This window comes from Schistocerca serialis, chromosome 2, assembly GCF_023864345.2.
Source record: "Schistocerca serialis cubense isolate TAMUIC-IGC-003099 chromosome 2, iqSchSeri2.2, whole genome shotgun sequence".
Lineage (NCBI taxonomy): Eukaryota > Metazoa > Arthropoda > Insecta > Orthoptera > Acrididae > Schistocerca > Schistocerca serialis.
In genome coordinates this window covers 448,594,554-448,619,517 of record NC_064639.1, presented here as the reverse complement: position 1 = coordinate 448,619,517, position 24,964 = coordinate 448,594,554, and the positions used below count along the sequence as shown (strand labels likewise).

General features: G+C 42.5%; 1 protein-coding gene across 1 annotated transcript in view; it reads left to right on the top strand.

Annotated features, from left to right (window-relative positions):
* The window catches only part of LOC126456070 (rho guanine nucleotide exchange factor 12), a 1,154,422-nt gene that overhangs the window by 829,892 nt on the left and 299,566 nt on the right, over positions 1-24,964 (top strand). The window contains exon 20 of the mRNA XM_050091825.1: positions 9,590-9,665. Within this exon, the coding sequence (XP_049947782.1) occupies positions 9,590-9,665 (76 nt within the window). The remainder of the gene's footprint in view (positions 1-9,589; positions 9,666-24,964) is intronic.

The window sequence follows — 24,964 nt, the reverse complement described above, 5'->3', positions numbered from 1 at the left end:
CAAACTAGCGAGAGCAGTGGCGGGTCGCTGGCCCTTGGGTTGGGCGGCAGTTGTACAGACACGGCTCGTAGCGGCTCTTTGAGTTGTTCGATGCGAGTCTGGCAGTGGCGCTCATCTGTTGCGGAAAATCGATTGGAGCCGGCGCTGCGCGGTGCTGTGGAGCGAGTGGCGCGAGGCGGCGGGTGCTTCCGCTTGACCTGCCGGCGGCACCTGCAGCAGAACTGCTGCTGCTGTCACGCTCCAGCGAGCCGCGCTGAGCCGGCAGTAGGCGCCTAATAGCATCACACGGCAAAAAAACTGTTGCCTCAGTAGCGACTTCGGGTGTCGGTGGGGAGAAGGCAGAAACAGTGTGACAATTACCCAGTGCGCACGCGGACAGCGGAACCAACACAGCGCACTGCCTGTCGCTGCCATCGTCGTCTTGATGTTGTTGTTATCGTCGTCAGAAGACGATAGTGATGCAACTCTCTAAGCTAGTCGGCGTTGTGTAAGAGTCTTCCCATATCTGCATAACTACTATACCCTGTATTGACTTGAGCATGTTCACCGTATTCCGTCCTTGGTGATTATAATTTTTACTCCTACAATAATACTCTTCCTTGATGCCTTGACGTGTGTTATAAGCTCTTAAATTCGTAATTGAATTCAGTACCTCATTAGTTACCCGATGTACTCATCTGATATCCTTAATAAATTGATCTGTCAGTTGTCCTTAGCTATTGATGTCAATCACTTTTAGGTTAGGATAGTCTGTAAGCAACTGGATAAAGGCATTATTTCTTTTTCCAGACAAGTGGCCTGAAATAAATACTGATTTCTGTGCAGCACTTACGTTACATACTCCGCTGTTGTACATATTTGCTACAAATAGTTCTGACCTAGACGCCCTTTACTCAGTCAAGTTTTGTTACTTGCTCTCTGTTGACATCGTTCTACTTGCTGTTCTGTTGAAGAAGCTTGCTGTTTCTCTACCACGACAAACAATCTCGCCTTCCCATTCCCCCCACCCCCACACACACCGCATAAATATCTCCTTTGACCGTTACATAGAAATATGTCCCACGGTTCGCTAAACAGGATGACATACTGGAAGCAGTACTGTGCAGCGTTTCTATTGTATGCTGAAATGTGTTTTTAGTGCTGCAGGCAGAAAGACAGTTTTACCAGCAGTTCAGCAAGAGCACATGTAGAACAATATCAACAATAACTAATATAACATACAGTGAGCAAAAAGCTGATTAGGTTGGAATGTTTTGCAATTTACACATTCAGTAGCAGATAAGGTCACTTGAAAGAGCTGCATACAAGTGAACATATGTGTTTTGGGCCGCATATAATTGCTTAATAAAGTGATGCGAAACGCGTCTGGAAAACAGAAATATTGCCATTATTCAGTGGCATACAGACTGTCTTAAACTAAAATTCGTTACATTATACGCATCACATTGCAAATGCTTGTTCTCTTCGTGTCTCAGCTGTTCGGTGGCCAAGTTCCCTTTCCATACAAGGCTACACTCAATATAAATTTCTTATGAAAAGACTTTGTAATATTGTAACTTCATGTTTAACGTCAAGAGTTCGCTTTTTCTGACGCTTTTCTTCCTACTGTCAGTCTGCAGTTCACTACTTCTGTTATTTTGCAGCCGAAATATTAAACACCATTTACTACTATGAATCACATTTATAATCTTACTTCGTCACCTTCACCTGATTGAATTCGATTACACACCATTACCTTCGCTTTGCTTTGTTTCATTGATATTAATCTTAAATTCTCTCGAATTTGGCCGTCCTTGAATACACGTGCTGCATGGCGACGACCCAGCTCATTCTGCACAGGGTGTTTCAAATTTTGCCCCGTCTATTCTTGTGAAATGATTCCCAGAGGCCACTTCGTCTTTCCCTGAATGAAGAAATGCAGAAAGGGAACTCAAGTTAAAGGAGAACAAATACAAAACTTCAAGGATTGCCGATCACGTATGATGATGGGAACTTAAAACCATTGAAACGGTGTTTGTCCGTTTCTGCGTGTTCATCTTACAATGCGACGCAATCGTTCTATCTGTGCATGGCTTGACTAAGACTGTGGTTGTTGAAGAGTGCATTTTAGCTTTTCGGGAATCGTTCTAGTTGTCTTTATGGAAATGCCTACGACCAGTGATTTATTCATCCGAAGAAATGCATAGGTGCCATGTAAGGAAAATAGCAGTGGTAAGGCACCATTTGATAGCACAAAGAAACAGCGAGTGCGATTTGTCGTGTGCAGAATGAGATGAGGCGTTGTCGTGAGCGTAAAAAGAAAGCCTCATTAGAGGCTACGATAGTGTGTTCGTGCGACAGTAGACCCGTTACGTATCATGGCAATCCCCAAAAACACTCAGATTGCCGATTGTGGTTTTATCTTCGTCTTTTTCGGCGGCGATAAATCCACATGTTTCCATGCTTATTTTTCTCCTTTGTCTCGGGGTCATAGTCATAAACCGAACACTCGTCCGTGGTGATACGAAGCTAAAAAAATTGTCACGGATTTTGTTGCCACAGCTCAACATTTCAGTAGTCTTATTAAATGAGTGTGAGCAGACGCAGAACCCAGGGGGCGACGAGGATGGTACTTTCAGTGAGTTAGTTTCCTTGTAATTAAGCAAAATAAAAGCAAGCAAAACGTCGCGTTTTGAGCTAGACGAGCCAAATGGTATGGATAGGCAGTCGTGTCATCCTCAGCCAATGGCATCATTCAGATGGAACATGGAATGGCGTAGGGTCCGCACACCGCTCTACCTGCCGTTGTGTGCTTTCTTGACCTGCGAGCCGCTGCTCCTCATTCAAGTAGCTCCTCAGGTGGCATCAGGAGGTCGAGTGCACCCCTGGAGAGTCTTCCCATATAGGAAAACTCTCTGTCTGCAATGGGAATCGAACCCAAGCTTTCCGCGTAGCAGTCAGACATGCTGATTACTGGGCTGTGGAGGCGAACTCTGTAGAGTTAAGTAGCTTATTAATGTACATATTTCCACACAACAACAGGGTTTATGACTAGTTAAGATATTTTTTGGGTATAAGTAGTTGAAAATCTCAACTAAAGAGGTGAGGTTGACTTCGTGAAAGCACTGTTCGGAGATGAGACTTTAGTAGAAGCCCATCTAATTCGCGTAAGACATGTACAATATTGTACCTACTGTGTGTGTTGCCTGGGTAGTGTGTTTCGTGTCGTGAGAGCACATAGTTTGAGTGTGTTAGCGGAAGACGGTGGTAGCGGGTGCGCGGCAGCTGAGAGATGGTTGGGAGCAGTCGGCGGAAGTGCTGACCGGCCAAGCGGTGCTCGCGTTTATGGCGTAGCCAGCTTGCTATACCCGCGCGAGAATTAGCAGCAGCTTGTAGACATGTCAGCTCGTGCCGGCGCTACACCTTCAAATGCCAACTCTGTTCAAATTTCCACAATGAAATTCAGATGGCCGATGTTAGCCACCAAACTTGCCTACACGTTCTGCGAATCTGCTCAGAGCACTTCATTCTTCGGTGCCCCTCACTCCGAGTCACAGCCGACATTCCATGACGCTACTATAGCATTATCTGCTCCAGCAGCACCACGCCACCAACACTCTCCGATCAAATGGGAAGCCAACGTGACGAACAACAATCCTTAGCGCTGCTGTATGGATAATTCATCGGTCTGGCCATCATCTTTGAAACATTCCATTAGTTTTGTTACGCCTACACCATACTGGAACATACATTGTGCTCGAACATCATGAATCACCTCGAAGAAGACTATTTATTGACAAATAGCCAGCACAGATTCAGAAAATATCGTTCTTGTGAAACACAACTTGCTCTTCATTCACACGAAATAATGAGTGCTATCGACAGATGACGTCACATTGATGCCATATTATTAGATTTCCAGAAAAAGTTTGACACAGTTTCCTCACAAGCAACATCTAATTAAATTTCATGCCTATGGAATATCGCCTCCGTTGTGTTACTGGATTCGTCATTTCATCTCAGCTCTCATTGACGGAAAATCATAGAGTAAAACAGAAGTAATATCAGGTGTTCGCCAAGGAAGCATTATAGGCCCTTTGTTGTTCCTGATCAATAGAGATGATTTAATAGACAATCTGAGCAGCCGTCTTAGATCATTCCTAGATGATCCTGTCATTTACCGTCATGTAAAGTCATCATATGATAAAAACGCATTTCATAGTGATTTATACAAGATATCTGTATGGTGCAAAAAGTGGTAATTGACTCTAAAGCATGAAAAATGTGAGTTCATCCACAGGAGCACTAAAAAGAACTCACTACATTCAGGTTACACGGTAAATAGCACAAATTTAAAGGCAGTGAACTCAACTAAATACGTAGGGATTATAACTGCACATAACTTAAATTGGAACGATCACTTAGACAATGTTGTGGGGAACGCGAACAAAGACTGTGATTTATTGGCAGAAGACTTAGAAAGTCTAACAGATCTGCTAGAGAGACAGCTTACATCACGCTTGTCCGCTCTCTTCTGCAGTATTGCTGTGCTGTATGGCACCTGTATGGGATAGGATTGAGGGCATTGAAAAAATTCAAGGAAGAGCAGCTGCTTCGGTATTATCGCTAAATGGGAGAGTGTCAGGGATATGATACGCGAATTGCGGTGCCAGTCATTAAAACAAAGGTGTTTTTTCTCTGCGGCAGGATCTTCTCATTAAATGTCAGTCACCAACTTTCTCAGTATGTGGAAATATTTTGTTGGCGCCCACCTACGTAGGGAGGAGTGATCATCATAATAAAATAAGAGAAATCAGAGCTTGCACGGAAAATGTCGGTTTTTCCCGCGCGCTATTCGACAATGGACGGTAGAGAACTAGCTTAAACGTCCTTCAGTGAAACCTCTGCCAGGCACTTCATTGTGAATTGCAGAATTATTGTGCACCTGTAGATGTATCAGTATGTTTCGTGCAAATTTCAACCAGGAACAACCGTTCGCCATATTTAGTCTAATTTTTTTGGTGCCTACCGCGATATCCCCGGCTGCCATGAACGTCTGCAGTTATTTATCCACGGGGCCAAGATTCTAAAATTGGGGCTTCTGTTATAAATGATCAGTGCTCTGGGAAGTGTGTGTGGCAGTGCTGAAAATTCATGTCTCTCAAAATTTTGATAGTTATCTGCTCAGTATTTTTCTTCATTTTTTTCTTGTTCTCTTCTAGTGCAAGAAGAGTATTTATTCTTAGACACTAAGGAATTTCGGTACAGAAGTGTACAAATGAAACTCATATAGTGCTGGATGGCCGTCTTCCCCAGAGGTTAGTACGATATCCTTGCCATGTAAAACTGAATGTAGTCTCAACAAACCTTGGCAATATCGGGCGTTACTTGCCACCACAGACAACGAAGTCGCCTACAGCCTTCACTAGCTACCGAGAGAAGCGACGTTTGCGTAGAGTCGTCAGTGCTGAGAGACCAGCAGCGTTGCGTGAAATAACCGCAGACGTAGGACGAACGTATCCGTCAGGACAGTAAAGCTAAATATGGCGTTTATGGGCTGTGGCAGCAGATTACCGATGCGAGTGCCCCTTCGTAACAGCACATCGCATGCAGTGCCTCTCCTGGCTTCGTGACCATATCAGTTGGATCCTAGACAACTGGAAAACCGTGGTCTGGTCAGATGAGTCCCGATTTCAGTTGGTAAGAGCGCGAGTTGTCAACAAGGCACTGCGCAACTTAGTGGTGGTTCCATAAAGGTATTGGCTATGTTCGAATGGAATGGATCCTCCGGTCGAATTGAACTGATCACTGCCTGGAAACCGCTACGGTCGCAGGTTCGAATCCTGCCTCGGGCATGGATGTTTGTGATGTCCTTAGGTTAGTTAGGTTTCACTAGTTCTAAGTTCTAGAGGACTAATGACCTCAGCAGTTGAGTCCCATAGTGCTCAGAGCCATTTGAACCATTTGAACTGACTGGAAATGGTCACGTTCGGCTACAGGAATACCATTTGCACACATTCATGGAGTTCATGTTCTCAAACAATGATGGAATTGTTACGGATGAGAATGCGCCATATCACTGGATTGCAGTTGTTCGCAATTTGTTTGAAGAACGTTCTGGACAATTTGAGCGAATGACTTGGTCGTCCAAATAACTCAATATCAATCCCATCGAACATCACAATCACTTCCAGAAATGTAAAGTTCTGCAAAAACCTATATCCCAGATTTCAGAGGGGGAAAATGGCCCCACTTGTACCCGTGTCCCCGCCCCCGTTACCGTTGCTATTATTTTGAGTGAGAAACATAGTTATGCGACTTACGGAAAAGTCGGAAACCAGAGAACATGTTCTTGATGAATAGAGGTCGGCCTTGCCGTTCTTCGATTGGTCACTAAATTTCGTCTTCAAACTCAGATCTATGATCAGTATTTGGCAAGAACGTCTTTATTTCTTCCTATGAAATAGCATTTCATGGGTGCGTTATGGAATGTCTTGTTAATGGAATAATTTTCGGTATTTTAACTGATAAATGCACTATTTCGCGAATGATCACTATTTCACGAATGAAGTGTTAAACTGTTGGTCAAATACTTTCAGGAAACTTGAATCCATGTCACACAGAGTACAGAGACTTCGGCTCGGTGTCACTATAACATCGACAGACATTCGGTTTACATGCAACAGGCTGCATATCGTTACTTTTTTCATCGTTGCTAACTTCAGATACACTGTGAGTATATCATCGCATAAAGGAAGAGATGCTTCCCATTTACTTTTCTCAGTGAAGTCTCCTTCGTCTCCATTATCGCCCCAAAGCCACTTTGCTGCGTCATCCGCACTCGCTCCTCTCTGCGCTTCATCTCCATACAAGCAGAAACAAGACGAAAAGGGCGATCATTAGTTCGCGTCTAAGAGCGTAGTCTGCTATTATATGAAGCAGACCACGAGCGTAGGGACCGATGACCAAGCAGTTTAGTCCCGCGTCCCTACCCCTTTTAAACCAACCAACCACGAACGCTCGTCGCTCGTTGATAGAGGCGCTACGACATTGGAACGTGTCAGACTTCGTGCGACAGCATACCAGCCGAGAAAAGTAACAAAAGTACAGAACGACGTCAGACATAGAAGCCAAATCGGAAAACGAGTGACCGAAGAGACCCGACAATGAAACATCAGGGGTTAAATGTTTCCCATCTCGGCAAGATCCGTAACATGAAATGTATATGCCTAAATGTATGAGCAGCCTTTTGTCTGCCAACAATAAGCTTCTAATATTGCTTTAGAAATATCGTTTGAACAATGGAAAAACTTCTAGAAAGATTTAATTTGAAATTAAACGATAAATTTCTGTGCTATTGCTCGGATGCTAAATACTATGGAGTCTACTCACTCAACGCTTTCACAACTGTTTTACAAAAAAGATCTAATTCTTAGCGTAAAGATACTGAAAACCATTTTGGGACGGTTGAGCTGATATAAATAAAGAACAGAAATTTATTACACGGAACTTGGGTCATTAAAATTTACGTAACACGAGGATCACAACGTGCCAGGAAGGCTACTACTGTGACTGTCGATTAAGGGGTCTAGCTTTTGCGCCATACTCCGGATATAATCTGCGATTCCGCTAAGTTAAACGAATGCCTCAATCTCAGAAGACACGATACACGGATACAAGGCGCTCCCTACCGTACTTCATCTTCACGCGCTAATCTGCAAACCAATGCTTGTATTCATTAGTTTGGCGGGGTTGAGTTAGTAGTAAGTGTACCATTTGACATTGCAAGTGTGTAGTTCGTATTACACAGGGTCTATAAAAATGCTGGGTGGTGTTTATATTAAGATATAGAAATAAATCGTGCTCTTTCTTCCGGAGAATTTATGTTTACAGCTTAACTCCAGTGTTTGTATTGATAGCTTGAGTTATGTGGGTGAAGGAGGGGGCAATTAGGTTTAAACATATGTAAGGACGAGTTTTATCAGCTTAAAGATGTTGGACGCAGTTAGCGCGAGAGTAACACAGTACGAAGTACTTCGTTGTGTCCTTAAGATACAATATGAGTAGCAAGGAGAAATAAAATCAAACCAGGTGTGCCCTGAAGCGACTACGTCGTAAATCACTCCCATGATGATGACGATTGATCTAAGCCATAATGTGTTAGTTTTCAAATGGAAATTGACTTTACCCACAACGATCGGACTGTACCGATACATTTGGCTCATCGGCCGATTAGGAGTTGCATTTTGTCGAATTTCGATTACACTCTGTCGCTTTTGGAGGCGACTGGAGCACGTTTCCCTCGGCACACGGAGCAGCGTGTAGTCGTGTGCTAAAGCTTGTGTGCTTAGGCAGGAAGGGTCGGGAAGCGACGATGTGCGAGGGCGGCGGAGGCTGAGATGCCTTCTTCAGCGGTGTCCATGTTCCACCGGAAGAGGAGCCTCCCTGCAGGGCTGCCCAGCTCCAGCAGCGCCAAGTGAGTACCATTGTCTAAGTGAAACACTGACTGCACCATTACTGCGGCGGTCAGTGGTATCAAGCTTTAATTGTCACTTTCAAAAGTAAACTTCCATGATGAATTTTATGTTCGTTTGTAGTTGTGTGTCTCCAGTCCTGGTACACATCGAAGCGGTCGTGCCACAGTACGAAAGCACACCGCTAGATAAGCCAAAACGATTTGGCGCAGCTCAATGTTGAAGGGAAGATAGGCTGAGCTATTTCCTTTTGGTTGCTCTAGCAGTGTGCTCCCGTACTGTGGCGCGACCATTTCAATGTATTCGAGGACCCCAGACAAACAAAACGTTACGTAATTTCATTTTTTGAGGTGATAAGTAAATCGAGGACTACCCCTGTTGTGGTGTTGTCATCGCTCGGAACTCTTCACCAGCCAGACAACGAAATTTCTGCAAGAGAAGCTACTCGTTTCTGTTGACTTCGACAGCTAATGGCGCTGCACACTGTATTGCTATAAAGATCTGATACATTCAGGGAAAAAGTTACAAGCATCACGATCTGACCATAACCACCCCCTACTAGCACCTTACCGATACCTTGTTGAGTTTCATGAAGTCCGTGCGTTAAGACTGCGAATTAACTCGAGTTCCACGTGATACACTGCCTGGTACATCTTTTTTCTCCTCTATTGCCCAATTTCAACTTTATTATGATTTTCAAGTGTACACGCACATACAGTTTGGGAACTAGTTCTGCAAGAATATGTAAAGAAGTATCAGCTGGTGGTCACACCAGAAAAAAGAATAGGCCTATAGTAAATATGACACAGGGTGAAAACAGCCGAAAATTTAAAGTTCTTTGGGAGTATAATATAAGAAAATAGGAATAATAAGTCGACAAGTTATCATCCAAGGAAAGCTGATAGCTTTGTGAAAGTGTCAGGAATAATATGGAAAACAGTTCCCGAAAAAAGTAAAAGAATATAACGAAGGTATTAAATACTAATTCTGAGGTAAGAAACTCTTGCGAGAAAAGATGTGTGTTGTCGCTAATTTTTTATGTAAAATTGTTTTCCAAAAATTTTAAAATTGGCAGCATTTGTAGCTATCAACCTCATTGTCGATATTATTCTAAAGATTCGCTTGGTCTGTTTCAGCACGCAACATGCTCCCCGGAAACCGTCCAACACGACCATCAACAGGTCGGAGAGCTACAAAGAACGCGTTCAGAAGGTGAGTACAGACTTCCGTTGCTATGATAATTGGCACTTCACTACTAATGCCACGTCCAGTTATGGATGCAACGCGAACTAGTCTCAGGACTACAGTGTTTTTATGCGAAACTTTCACGTATATCTCCTTCTCCTACTCCTACTCCTACTACTACTACTACTACTACTACTACTACTACTATGTATGAATACCTTATCGAGTTGAGTACTGTCAGAACTTTACTACACGGCGTTGAGATGGCAGTTTGATTTATGTACTGAAAACAGCTGTCATTCGGATTTCCCTAAAGAGCTCTGAGTGAAAAAGCTTTGCGGTTCAGCGCAGTTCCATTCTTGGGTGTCAATAATGTGGCTATTGACGGAAATTGGCAATTCCGCACTTGCTTAATGAATTCCCTATGAAGCCACCATTGACACAGACCGATAGACTGACCTGGAAGTAACGCAGCACATAAACATTTTTCCACGTTGCGGAAATCAACGCCGATGCACGGAAAGCCACTTTCGATAACCTAGAGGGATCACAAATAGCAAACTTTCCTACCTATATGTGGAGCAATATACTGTTTCGGCAGCGTCGAGTTACTGATTCACTGCTTCGAAACGCTCATAGCTTTCCCGGCGCAAAGACTTCACATTCAGAAGTGCGATTCCGGAGGATCTTCAGAATGCCTGTCTGCGGCTACCATAGTCTCGTCGTTCGATAAAAACCTTTCCCAGCGATAAAAGTGCTTATATGTAAGAGTACGACGATATTTCTTTCAGTTTGTCTACTAAAACTATCGCTATTCTCTGATGTCTTAAAATATGTCCAATCATTCTTCCGTAGTAATTTCTTATTTGTTGTTAATTGTCAGCTACCTTCTGCAATACCACGTCACAAACGCCTCGCTACTCTTCTTTCCCATTTTCCCACATTCGATGTGCCATTCGATACAGTTCTTCGCTCCAAACGTGCATTATCAGAAGTCAGTCTCCAATTAAGATCTGCGTTTAATAGTAGCAGACTGTTTGTGGTGTGGTGTGGTCACTTACCTGCTGTACTGTGCCATTTAGATCCTCTTTGCTACGTTAGTCACGTATTATTTTACTTCCAAGGCAGCAGAATTTCTTCTCTTCATCTATTTCGTGCTCCATAATTGCGATCCGTTTATCGCTAGTCTAATTTCTGAATCATATTTTGTTTGTGACGTTGGTATAGGTACTTCAGCTCCAGTTAGTGACGTTGGCGTGGTGCACATTATAGTGATGATAATCGTGTCACTGAACTTAGGTGGAATCGTCTATTTACCGAATATCTGTAGCATTTTCACCAGTTATTTATTTGTTCCAGTTTCCTAACAGTTCTAATTTTTATTCCGATATAAACCTCGTTCATGTACTGTAGATTTCAAGACACCTTGTCTGATCTGTGAGAACCGTAAATGCAGTTCCATCAAGGGGGGCGTCTAGAAATCGTTTCTAGCAGCCTCTGCTATCTGCGCCGATACGAAACTATCAAAATAAAAAGATACAGGTGTAAGAAAATGGACTTAAATTTGAATGTCACCAAACTCGGCAGTCCTTTTCCTGAAATACGAAAGTTTCAGCATTTAATTGGCAACTATCCTATAGCATACTATGCTCTTTCATGATCTTCTCATCTGTGTGTACAGTTTCAGGAGTTTCTCATGTATGTAATTTTTAAGAGGGCGGCCACGCATTAATTTAGCTACATATTTGTTAAACTATTGAACACAGATGAACGAACTCCTGATAAGCCTTTATCCACTTCGGATGAGCTTCCATAGGTAACAAACTACACACACACACACACACACACACACACACACACACACACACACACACACACACACACACACGTGCACGACGCGTGCGTGCGTGCGTGCGTGCGTGCGTGTGTGTGTGTGTGTGTGTGTGTGTGTGTGTGTGTGTGTGTACCCTGTTTAGTACCGAATACACTGATCCATAGACACCACGTCAATCATTAACAGAGAAATCAGTCATCCTTATCCAAATCAGTAAACTTTCCATGCTATTTTATTTCTTCCTTAGCTTCAGATCCTCTTCATGGAAACAAACCCTCAGTTCTTAAAACCCTAGCTCATACAGAAGTCATTAACGTAAAGTCGACCGGCCCTTCGATGCAGCGCTCTTTCAAGCAGAGGCATGACAACGGCTGCTGCATTGGCAGTCCTGACTGAATTTGACACCGGAATTCAGATACCGTGCAGGCACGTTCCGGCGGTACGATGGATTTCAGTTCGTGTTGGGCTGTTATCGTGTTTGTCAACTTCAGTCTCGGCAACTCTGATTCATGATATTCTGGCAATATTTAACCATTATTTCTGCCGACAACAATATGAAACACGTAATTTTTGACAGTTGGAAATAATTCGTAGGAAAAATACCTACGACTAGGGCAACCGAAAAATTTAATTACGTAAGAACCTTCTCCATTTTATATTTTCTATTAGCCGTGCAGTGGCATGTTGTTAATGCTGATGAGATTTCTTCTCAGATAAATAATCTTTCATTCTAGTGCTTTTCTTTTTCTGCATCCATTTCATACTTATTCTGCATCCATTTCATACTTATTCTGCATCCATTTCATACTTATTCTGCATCCATTTCATACTTATTCTGCATCCATTTCATACTTATTCTGCATCCATTTCATACTTATTCTGCATCCATTTCATACTTATTCTGGAGCACATGTTAGTGACATATTAGGATGTTGAAGGTACTTCTACGCTCTAGCTTTCGTTGTTTTCTCTGTAGTGTCGTTGAATGCTGTTGATCTGGGTGCTAGGCTCTCCATCCCAAGTGAGCTTAGAACTTCAGACGCCTATGATCTGATCTGGCATTGCAGACAGTGCAGTGCATTGCTGTCACTTCTCCGGAAAGAGAGATTGGATCAGTTATCATTCGATACTGATGTACTTTGACAGTGGCGCTTACCTTAAAATTTGATTTTTCTCTTTGTGTAACAGACCTGTGGGTAAATGTTTCTTCTGAAACACTATCTGTTTACTGCTAGGAACCTGTTCGTAGTACTCCGTTTATTGTGCAACAAGGAATCTGTATTACTTAAATTGTGATAACACTTGTACATGGCTCAGTTCGTATAATCCACGTTCCCCTTCAGATTTTTCTCTGTCTGGAATAGTTGAAAGGCGAATTCTGCAACGAGAAAGTAAACACAAGTGATGAACTGTTGGTTCGAATTGCATACAGTGTTGCCCTCGGAAGAGCTAAAAGTGATGTCAGATGATTCGGAAGATGCATTGAGGTCAGAGGTGGCAATTATGAAACCAAATTTTGAATTGAATCGTTTACCTTCGGCTTCACACCTTCTGTAAGTATTTGAGGGGAACAGTCTAGCAGCTGTATGTCTGTGAAGTCTAAAAATTGTACGCATGTTAGGGATTTTTTTATTCGAATTAGTCTATAGGCCTCTACCACTGTCTAAAAGTAAGCATATTTCTCTCGAAACGCCCGTATTTATTGGTTTCTACTAGTTAGTCTTTCCCATTTTGCTGCGTAGAGTGAAATTTCGTGCTTGCACAATCCCTGTGATACAGTTAACCGCTGCACATTGATTCAACTGAAGATGAATTTTTGTATACCATCAGCAGTCACGTCACGTCTATGCAAGTCCACGGTTCAGAAACATGGAGCTGCACTTAAATATATACTGCAGTGTTATTAAAGGATTTTCCAGCCACGACCGCTCCGGTCGCAGGTTCGAATCCTGCCTCGGGCATGGATGTGTGTGATGTCCTTAAATTAGTTAGGTTTAACTAGTTCTAAGTTCTAGGGGACTTATGACCACAGCAGTTGAGTCCCATAGTGCTCAGAGCCATTTTTTTTTATTTTCCAGCGTTCTTCTTGTGCTTTGATCTACGAACTAACTGGGTATTAGTCGGTTCGACCGTATTTGAACTACTATACTTCCTTATTTCGTTAGAATTATTACAATGCAGATGTGTGCCACTTGCCGAAAAAGCTGGAAATCCTATCACAGTAAATGAATACTATTAGAATAAAACACAGTGTCCCTTTCACCCGCAAACACATTAGGGAAAGCAGTGCCTGAGAAAAGCGGGTGCCATCTCCTCTATTCTATCAGTTGTCCTAGCACCTAATATTCATTAGCAGGCAGGTTTGCGAGACGAATAAGCGTCTTCTGTAAATGTTTCCACTTACTGTTGTTCACAATGAGAATGGAGGCGCTGTAAACACTGTCACTTCCAGATCTAATGTGTAAGGGGTAGTCTAACGAGAGAGAGTCAGGTGGGAAAATTGTAAGTAAACTGTTTATTATTTCAAAAGTAATCGCCGTAAATGTTAATACATTTATCCCACTGTGAGACAGGACGGTCAGTTCCTTCGTGGAAAAGTATGTGCGTGGCCTACGTAACCATGATTATACCCAGGCGTACTCCTCTTCGTCCGAAGCAAATCGACGGCCACCAGTGTTTCTCTTCAGGGCTCCAGAAATATGGAAATCGCATGCATAGAGATTGGGATTGCATGGACGACGTTAAAGGATCCACGTGTTGCCAAGCTTGTTTCGAATACCCTGCAGAAGTTTCGCTGTAGAGTCCTTACACATCTTCTATGTTGTTGCGATCGCTCCCCATGCAATTTAGATAACCTTGGAGCCCTGAAGAAAGACATTCGTGGCTACAGTCATGGTTTCGTAGGCAACCGTAAACGTTCTTCCATGAAGGTATTAACCGTCCTGTCTCACAGTGGCATAAACGTATTACCGGTAACAGCTACGGCGATTACATTTGAAATAATAACCAGTTTACTTACTTTTTCCATGTGTCCCGTTTTCACTCAGCTGCCCCCTTATATGGAAGCGAGGCTTGGATAGCAACAAAACAGGACATATTACGAATCAAGAGTACGGACAAGTAGGAGGATACACAGGCAAGATAGAAATTTAAATATACAAATAAGGGCTTAATTAGGATTGTCTCCAAATGATGAAATAGAATGCTGCAGAAAGAAATGCAAAGAGCAAAATAACCATAAGGAGGCTGAGCAAAACAGCAAAAATAAGTTACAGAAACACAAGCGAACAGCACGAAGAAACATGGGGACTCAAAACCGGATGTAAGGAGTGGAACTAAATTCTGTAAGCAGGTGTAATTGGAAAAAGCATATTAGGTCCAGGATATGATGATGAATAAGATGGTAATTCTCAAAGCAGGCACAACCGTTTGATTTTTCACTGATAGCAGACGAAACCATGTAATATGCGTTACGTCCATCTTTTGGCAGAGTAAAGGTTGTGGCGATTTGCTAACAATCTCATCAAAGTTCCGAGAGGCAACTGAAATTCGCGTTGGGCTATTCGTCGTGGTTTCATTTTGCACAATCTGTTTGTTCAGTACCATCTGCCGAAAGTGTTCCCTTTGCTTCTGACATACGAGCTACTGTGGCGCGGACTACAGACGTGGGAAAGCAGTCGTGTAGTTAAAGCAGATAAAGCTACACATGTGATACGTCACAAATTCTGTAGTGTTAAAACTGCGGATGATATCCAGTATTCATTACTCAGCAGTCCTGGGATAACCGTTCAATAGAAAGCGCGCAACATTTTATACTGCAGTGCTGCATCTACCGGCAGCTATTTCGTGAGTATTAAAGTAATGAGAGCTCACTGAGTAACAGCTGCCGTTTATCGTACGTTACTTCCCTTGATCACTGAGCAGATGTTAAACTGATTTATTGACTTAAGTGATGAATATTGTTAAAGGTTTATTGGCGCTACGTATGCTATCTCTAATTCTAAACAAATAAAACGAAAGAATGCATGGAGGTCCAATATCATTTATCTGTCTCACATACAACTGTTGATTGTATGAAAATTTTTCGAAGAAGGCGAGCTGCATTCTAAAATTTTATTAGAGAGCTTTAAGTAGTAGAACTACTGAGCAATAATAGCAATAGGTAAGCGTAGCCTTGGTTTGAAGTATGACAGCTTAGCGCTCTGCGACGAGGTTCTTGAACGAATGCTTCACCTAGTTCATGCCTAGTCAGATTCGTCGGCTCGAGCTTTCGGCAACTTCCTCTATCATGAACGTCAGGCGATGTTTCAGTAGGCCGTTACGTACTTTAGTTGGCCAGCGTTCTTCTGGGGGCCAATTCACATTTGGGAGAAAAAGTGCCGGTTCGTAGATAGTAAAATCAGAAGACACACTTCCCGCGTACATAGCAGTCGTAGCTACTGTATGGTCTCGAACATAACACGTCTGTACGCAATATCTTATGGATAATTGCGTCGTTTATTTAGTAGTGAATGGAAAGTGCTCGCTTTTTTTTTTCCAGTCCGTCACAATTTCTAACCAAACAATACTCGAATGGTTTTCGTTTCAAGGGCAGTCAACTCAACAAAATAACTGATGCCTTTTCTTGTCAGCACATGCGGCATCAACAAAAATGTTTGTGTTCGTAGAACAGACCTCGTTTAATACACGGAGGCCATGAAGAATGTGTTCCAGTAACAGGCTACTTTGCGAGTTATTTCCAGTAACGAAATATTTTTGTAAATCGTTCTGGCTATCTGTTTCCCGTGCATTTCGCAATAGGCGTCAAGTTGCTTGTTTCGTGGTAGCGGTGCCTTCGGGAAAGAACTGATATTTCTTCGGTAACAAAACCGGCAAAATACGCTTTTCTGAAGTTGGTAAGCATGAAGACTACTTCACAAGATTCAGCCGCGTAATAATAATTCTTTGCTTCACCGTTGTATGCAGTTTTGAAGCAGTACATAAAGGGGACTTACTGTAATAATTTGCTGCGAAAGCGCACTTTCCAAAGTAGAAAACAGCACGCTGTAACACTAGCTGCCGTCTTTCATATTTCCAGACGATGAGCGACTCGGGCGATTCACCTAGCGATCAGAAAAACAAGAGGGGGGAAAAAATTGGCTTCCCTCACTCCAGTTCATCACTTTTGTGTCCATCAAGTTGTTTCATTAAAGATCCCACACTAATGTCGATAACAAAACAAGTGCAATCCCTGCGCTGGTAATCGGAGATTTGTTACTACCTGACTGCCTCACAGATAAACGTAGCTATCAGCTGTGCCCCATCTTCGGCTTAATAACACGTCGGTATTATGCTGCCACTTGCCACGAGTTTGTTAGTGTTCCTCTTTCGTTACAGGCCAGCTAAGGGCAATGGTTAAACCACGAAGTTAGTTTTGTGTGTCTACAGTACTCGAGCAGTTAATTTTTCTTTAATTTCTTATGCTGCCCCTCTTCTTCCTAATCTTTCTGGAATTGGTTTGTTTTCACACTTCCTAATTTTGTTTCTATTTTTTGTGCCGTCTTCATTTTCTTATTTACGTCATTTTCTTATTTACGTCATTTTCTTATTTACGTCATTTTCTTATTTACGTCATTTTCTTATTTACGTCATTTTCTTATTTACGTCATTTTCTTATTTACGTCATTTTCTTATTTACGTCATTTTCTTATTTACGTCATTTTCTTATTTACGTCATTTTCTTATTTACGTCATTTTCTTATTTACGTCATTTTCTTATTTACGTCATTTTCTTATTTACGTCATTTTCTTATTTACGTCATTTTCTTATTTACGTCATTTTCTTATTTACGTCATTTTCTTATTTACGTCATTTTCTTATTTACGTCATTTTCTTATTTACGTCATTTTCTTATTTACGTCATTTTCTTATTTACGTCATTTTCTTATTTACGTCATTTTCTTATTTACGTCATTTTCTTATTTACGTCATTTTCTTATTTACGTCATTTTCTTGTAGGTCTTTTGCACTTTCCTAAGCAGGTTGGATTTTCGTTTTAATGTTTAAAAACACTGTGCATTTTTCCTTGTGAGTCTGCCAGGACTCATTCTTTGGATATGTCCACAGGTTATTAATCTCTTCCTAGTTGCGCATGCAATTTTTTCGTACTTGCTTGTGTACTTGTGTGTTACTACTTTGATCCTTTTGTTCTGATGCCTTCTTCACAACATTCTTCGTGTTTTTTCTAATTTTTTTCATTTTCTTTCACCATTATGTAAATAACAATGAAACCATCAGGCGGTTAGGGCAACCTATAGTCGGGAGCTGCTACGTCATGTAAATTACACTTTCTGCTGCGGACAAACCGTAGCTCTTGTGTTACATGGATTCACATTGTACTGCCGATCACAAGCGGAGTAACGGAAATATTTCACCTCCGAAACTCAAGTACTATGTAGATAACTCTACATATAATATTTACCAACAAAATCAGCACCGGAGTTCAGGAAAAGAGCTTTGCCATCAAATAATAGGTTACCGAGTCTACTGACAAGTGAACACTTCATATAAATCCGGGGTAGGTAAACCGATTTTTGTAAGGTTGGCCACTGCACCGGAGATAATCTTTTTGAAACACATTTACTTAAAATGCGCAAGGCTATCAAACCAAAATGCATCAGATAATGTTAGATATTTTACACGTAAACGTATAGCGGAATTACAGTATAGTACAGTACAGTGCAGTACAGCACACACTTTCGCTTAGTCCACAGTGAGAATAGTGGACGCAACTAGAATTTTACGTACTCGCCCAAAGACCGTTAAGTCAGTCAGCGTCTCCGACAAGCAAAGGAAGGATCGCCGCATGGCCAAATACTCTTCAAAGGCGCTGTAGGAAGGCTCGAAATTTAGGAAGGGCCAATGTGTGCAAACCGAGGAATTACAAGCCGCCGTTTCATTTCCCCGACTGGTACGTTGCGCTGGTGTAATAATGTCAACGCCTCCCATTCGACAGCTATCGCGACATTACGAAGTATCGACGTTGCTATGAAGGACATTGCCATGGCTCAGTGAACAAAATAATACTGAATACCAGTCAACGAACTTGTAACCGAAGTTGGCGGCATCCCCTTCTGGTACTCGTTTTAGCTTAAAAGGGGACCGCACGAACTTCCCATCACCGATTTAATTCATATTGACATCATGTGAACTTCAACACATGTGAACTGGAAAACGCAACTCTTACCCCTTTCGAGAAAATCGAGTGTGTAAATTTTACGCGAATTAATGTATTTTGTGTCGTCATGCTACTCGAGAAGTACCTTGCCGAGCATGTTAAGCGATTAGTTTCAGGAGCGCGAGGCCCATAGGTCGAATTTCCCTGCCTGCGCTTCTTTCGTTTCCTTTCACATAATTTTTTATGACGGTTCAAACTGTCTTTATTTAATGATACATAGATCACTTTCATAATCTTCATCCTGGAAAGGGAGAAAAAATTGGACACAACTATGAATCATATCGTATAGCCATTTTATTTTTGTTATGTACCTGAGTGGAAATTACGTTTAACGTATGGAACACCGTACGAATCAGGGTGATACTAACATAGAAACATGGGGAACAATGATTTCGATATACAGCACTTATAATGAACGCCGAATGTTTGCATATGCATGGTTTTTTCAGTGTGTCTGTCGCAAATCAATTTTAGGTTACATTCGTAAGCAGCGGTCAGTCCTCACACAATTTCGCGGCGTACACCACTGTTGTGTCTAGACAAGACAGCCTAGACACAATGAGAGGAAGCCGAAAGGCACGCGCTAAGCTAAAGCAGGATGGCGTGAGGTCTGAAACAGGATACGTAATGAATGCTATAAAGAAAAGTACGTAGCTTCTGGAATACTTAACTTTAATCCATCCTTTTGGTACATCTGGAGATTGTGGCGATACAAGTGAGACTCTTTAGATACATGCAATGTTACTAATGGCGCCTTGCTAGGTCGTAGCCATTGACTTAGCTGAAGGCTATTCTAACTGTCTGCTCTGCAAATGAGCGAGGCTTCGTCAGCGTGCATCGCTAGCTACATCGTCCGTACAACTGGGGCGAGTCCTAGTCCGTATCTCGAGACCTGCCTTGTGGTGGCGCTCGGTCTGCGATCCCACAGTGGCGACACGCGGGTCCGACATGTACTAATGGACCGCGGCCGATTTAAAACTACCACCTAGCAAGTGTGGTGTCTGGCGGTGACACCACAACCACATATGTTAGAATTACATGGGAATTAAAAAAAAAATGTAGCGGAAGAAAGATTCGATCCACAGACTTCCTGCGTATGATCCACAGCCCTTACTAGCGTGGCTGCGGAATCCTTGATGTCTAGCGGCCATACGAAGTACACAAGAACGCCTTAAATGTTCGAACTCGCTTTCATCGAAAACGGTTGAGAGTTGCCTTCCTGTTCCTGTATGTGTAAGTCCTAGTCGTTCTCCATACGGCCTATCAATATGAATCAAATCGGTGAGGGGAAGTTAGTTTGGTCCGCTTGTTAGCTGTTTTCCCAGTTCTGGTTACTTCGTAATAACAAGGAACACACACACACACACACACACACACACACACACACACACACCTACCTTTGTAATGAAGCATTTCACTTAGAAGTAATATTAAGACAACAAGATCAGCGACTTGTTGGTTCCGTAAATTTAGTCACCACTAATAAACATGAAGATATACATTAATGAAAATACCATCGTAAAGGAAGGGAGGGCAAAGGAATCTCTGAGAGACTCGCATAATAATACTAATAATAATAATATCTGTAGTGCTATATCGACTTTCAGGGTACAATTTTGTGAACACCGTTGGTTTTGTTTTAAATAGATGACCGTCCCGTTGCACGTGTAGCGTGTTGGGGTCTGCCTCCATCCGTTAATTGATGCCTCTGTGTGCACGGCGAAATGCGAGCAGCATTCCGCTTAATGAGAGCCGTTTAGAGGCGGCGACCACGCGCGGGAAACTGGAGCGGCAATTAAAATTAGTAACCGAAGCTGCCCGCGTCAACAGCGCCGCAGTCCCTGACGTCAGACCGCCGCAGGTGCTAGGCTCTTTCTGCCTGCTCCTGCGTTCCGCGGTCTCTCTCCTAGCGCGATGCTGCCTCCGGTTACATAAGCTGCTCCAGTCTCTAGTGACGGCGGCGGGGGATGGGGGCACGTGTCAATACCGCAGCCCTGATAGCTCGTCTTCGGTCTCTTCTTCTTGCGAAACTAGGGCAGAACCACATTCACGCTCTGTCTATACAAACTGCAACCTATGTGCCCACGCCATGGAAGTTTATAGTAGTAAAAATATTTTTGTTTTAATCGTGAGGTGAAGACCATACTACAGTCCTGACAACTGCATTTTTCGGCGGACATCTAATACGCGTTATGTCAGCATTTACATACCGAACCACACTCGTCGCGTAAAATTTCCACTGGCGTTTCAGTTCCCAAAATCGCCAAGACTTGGAGAATGATGATTAACGGAATTTGGGGGGTTTAAAATGAGTGCGATTTCTGATTTACGCAATTACACCCAAACCAGAACTCTCATACTTCCTGTCGACCGCGCAGATTCTTGGCATGTTCAAGTTGGCGAAAACCATTTTCACATAACTTCATTCGTTCACAAAACACTGTGTGGAACTCGAAAGATACCTGAAGTCCATAGTATATGATAGATGGCTTGCTGACTTACGGCGTCGTAGCAAAGTAAATCGGCAGCGCTGAGCGTTTTAACGGTAAATCCAAAATTTAAAGAACATCGTTTTTAATACTGAAACGTCCCCTTTGATCAATTTTACACGACTGTGCTTAAACTGACATACAATATTTTTAGCGCAACGCAATCTGACTTTCAAAATTCCCTACAAAACAATGGCCCTGACTAACATTTAACTATACCTTTCACAAATCACTTACCTCACAAAAATCTTCGCTGCTCAAGCTACTGCAATACAGCGAGCGCCACTACTGCCAACTAAATAAAAGATTCAAACTATGGAAGGCACTAACTACTGATAGGGATAGTTAGCAAATGAAAGATATTAATAGAGAACAAACAATGTATTTACCTTAATATCATCACAGGTCATAATATATATATCAGTTCATGACAAATTGCAAACCTCCGCCATCTCTCTCCCCACATCCACCACTGCTGGCGGCTCACCTCCAACTGCGCAACGCTACGCGCTGTTCACAGCCAGCTGCCGCTGCCCAACACTACAATGGCAGACAACAATGCAAACTAGCCACAGACTGCACACAGCACAGCCAGTGATTTTCATATTGAGCGCTACGTAACGTTGCCAATAAGAAAACATAAACAGCCTACTTACAATACGATTGTATTTTTTAAAGAAAATATTTTTGGTTGTAGTAACTATTTTACTACCAATAGAAACAACCCCAGAAACTTGTCAACATCCGTATTACTGAATTACGACCGTTGTAGACATGGTTGTAGCGAAATACCGTGGCTGCTGTGCCAATCTTCGTAGGTGAGCAACATCGGAACAGTGAACTAAAGCTGTGACCGTAACAGTACAGGTTATAAACACAGTCTGTACAAACTGTAAGGAACGGAAGCCCCAAACGAAAATTCTTTTCGTTTTTATTCCATCAATACGTCAAATCATATTTTGTGCAGTAAAATTGTACAAAATTTTATAAGAAACTTTATATGTTGGGTTGTAGGCTTCTAATTGGAAAAATGGAAATGTTTTTGGAAATTAGTCATCACAAAGTTTTCCGCACAGCGCTCCCACCACAGGCTCAGCCTTGGGAGCCATAGACGTTAAATCCAGTCTCGAACCAGGGCACTTGTTACAAAAGGACTCATCTGCGGAATAAGTGAGCAAAACTTGTTGACTTCCTCATTAACTGTGCTTTCCTAAAATGGAAGTCTCTTTTTCTGACAGATCCTGTTTACTGTTAGTAAATACGCTCCGTTACGAGAATGGGTGGGGTATTTTTTTACAATAAGCGGAACCGCAACGTTTAACGTTTCGTAGCTTTGGTCGGTTTGTTCAGTTAAGCGGATTGCCACACTTCTGTCGATAAATAAAAGACTCCGAAGTTATGGTACAGTTACAAATGAAACGGACGTTGCCATTAGGTACCTAATGGAAGCCTCTGTTCAACTACATATACAGGGTGATTCAAAAAGAATACCACAACTTTAAAAATGTGTATTTAATGAAAGAAACATAATATAACCTTCTGTTATACGTCATTACAAAGAGTATTTAAAAAGGTTTTTTTTCACTCAAAAACAAGTTCAGAGATGTTCAATATGACCCCCTCCAGACACTCGAGCAATATCAACCCGATACTCCAACTCGTTCCACACTCTCTGTAGCATATCAGGCGTAACAGTTTGGATAGCTGCTGTTATTTCTCGTTTCAAATCATCAATGGTGGCTGGGAGAGGTGGCCGAAACACCATATCCTTAACATACCCCCATAAGAAAAAATCGCAGGGGGTAAGATCAGGGCTTCTTGGAGGCCAGTGATGAAGTGCTCTGTCACGGGCTGCCTGGCGGCCGATCCATCGCCTCGGGTAGTTGACGTTCAGGTAGTTACGGACAGATAAGTGCCAATGTGGTGGCGCTCCATCCTGCTGAAATATGAATTGTTGTGCTTCTTGTTCGAGCTAAGGGAACAGCCAATTCTCTAACATCTCCAGATACTGTAGTCCAGTTACAGTAGCACCTCCGAAGAAAAAGGGACCAAAAACTTTATTGGCTGAAATGGCACAGAAAACGTTCACCTTAGGCGAGTCACGTTCATACTGAGTTGTTTCCCGCGGATTCTCAGTGCCTCATATACAGACATTGTGACGGTTGACTTTCCCGTTAGTGTGGAAAGTTGTTTCATCACTAAACACAATCTTTGAAACGAAAGATTCATCTGTTTCCATTTGAGCAAGGATAAAATCACAGAAATCGATTCTTTTAATCTTATCAGCTGCAGACAGTGCTTGAACCAATTTCAGACGATAAGGTTTCATAACTAACCTTTTTCGTAGGACTCTCCATACAGTTGATTGTGGAATTTGCAGCTCTCTGCTAGCTCTGCGAGTCGATTTTCCTGGGCTGCGAACAAATGCTTGCTGGATGCGTGCTACATTTTCATCACTCGTTCTCGGCCGTCCAGAACTTTTCCCTTTGCACAAACACCCATTCTCTGTAAACTGTTTATACCAACGTTTAATACACCACCTATCAGGACGTTTAACACCATACTTCGTTCGAAATGCACGCTGAACAACTGTCGTCGATTCACTTCTGCCGTACTCAATAACACAAAAAGCTTTCTGTTGAGCGGTCGCCATCTTAGCATCAACTGACGCTGACGCCTAGTCAACAGCGCCTCAAGCGAACAAATGTACAACTAAATGAAACTTTATAGCTCCCTTAATTCGCCGACAGATAGTGCTTAGCTCTGCCTATTGTCGTTGCAGAGTTTTAAATTCCTAAAGTTGTGGTATTCTTTTTGAATCACCCTGTATATAACTATGCCTCCCATTTTAACGTGGCTAAATTTCCTGCGCGATTTTACCAGAAATGATCATAGCGCCACTTAACACTTTATAGACGGGTGTCGCAAGTGTCTACTCACAGGTGTGCACTGCACAGACTCGTCTGAATCCTGTCAAAGCAATGGTAGCGCATCCAGATACTGTTGTTCGGACTCAGTACTGTAATTGTCTTCCGTAGACCGTGGATGATGGCAAGATTGATGATGATGATGATGATGATGATGATGATGATGATGCGCTTTCTTCTCTTACGACGCACAGCTGCACTTACCGAGGAACAACCGACGTTGGAGACATGGAAACCCTAATGACTTACGCCAAGAACCCCTGCATAACGTGAAAACAAACGCGTTGTGTGCCGTTGGGGTGGCACGAATTACTGTCAGATATATTTACACCACTCCGTAACTTCAGATTGCGATGTGAACAGTATACTACATGCTCATTTCCCCACGCAACTAATTATAGCTAGGGTTATTTCATGCAGGGCACGGTAGCTGCTACGTCTGACAATATTATGACGGTGTTTTCGACGTTAGAATAAGTGTTGGGGGATGAGCCTATCCAGCATGCACAGACTGCTGTAGCCAGTTACTGTACTGCCGTCGAGCAACAGAATCTGAGCTGATTATTTCGCTCTACTAGCGACCTATACCTACATGCATACTCCGCAGCCATCATACGGTGTATGGCGGAGGGTACCTTCTAAAACTGAGTCATTCCCTTTGCCATTCCACTTTCAAACAGAGCAAGGAAAAAACTTACTGTCTGTATTCCTCTGTACGATCCCCGATTTCTTCTATCTTGTCTTAGCGGTCCTCGCTCGAAATGGATACGTTGGCGGCAGTAGAGTGGTTCTGCATTCCACTGCAAACGCTGGTACACTAAATTTTGTCAGTAATGTTTTGCAGAAAGAACGTCGTCTT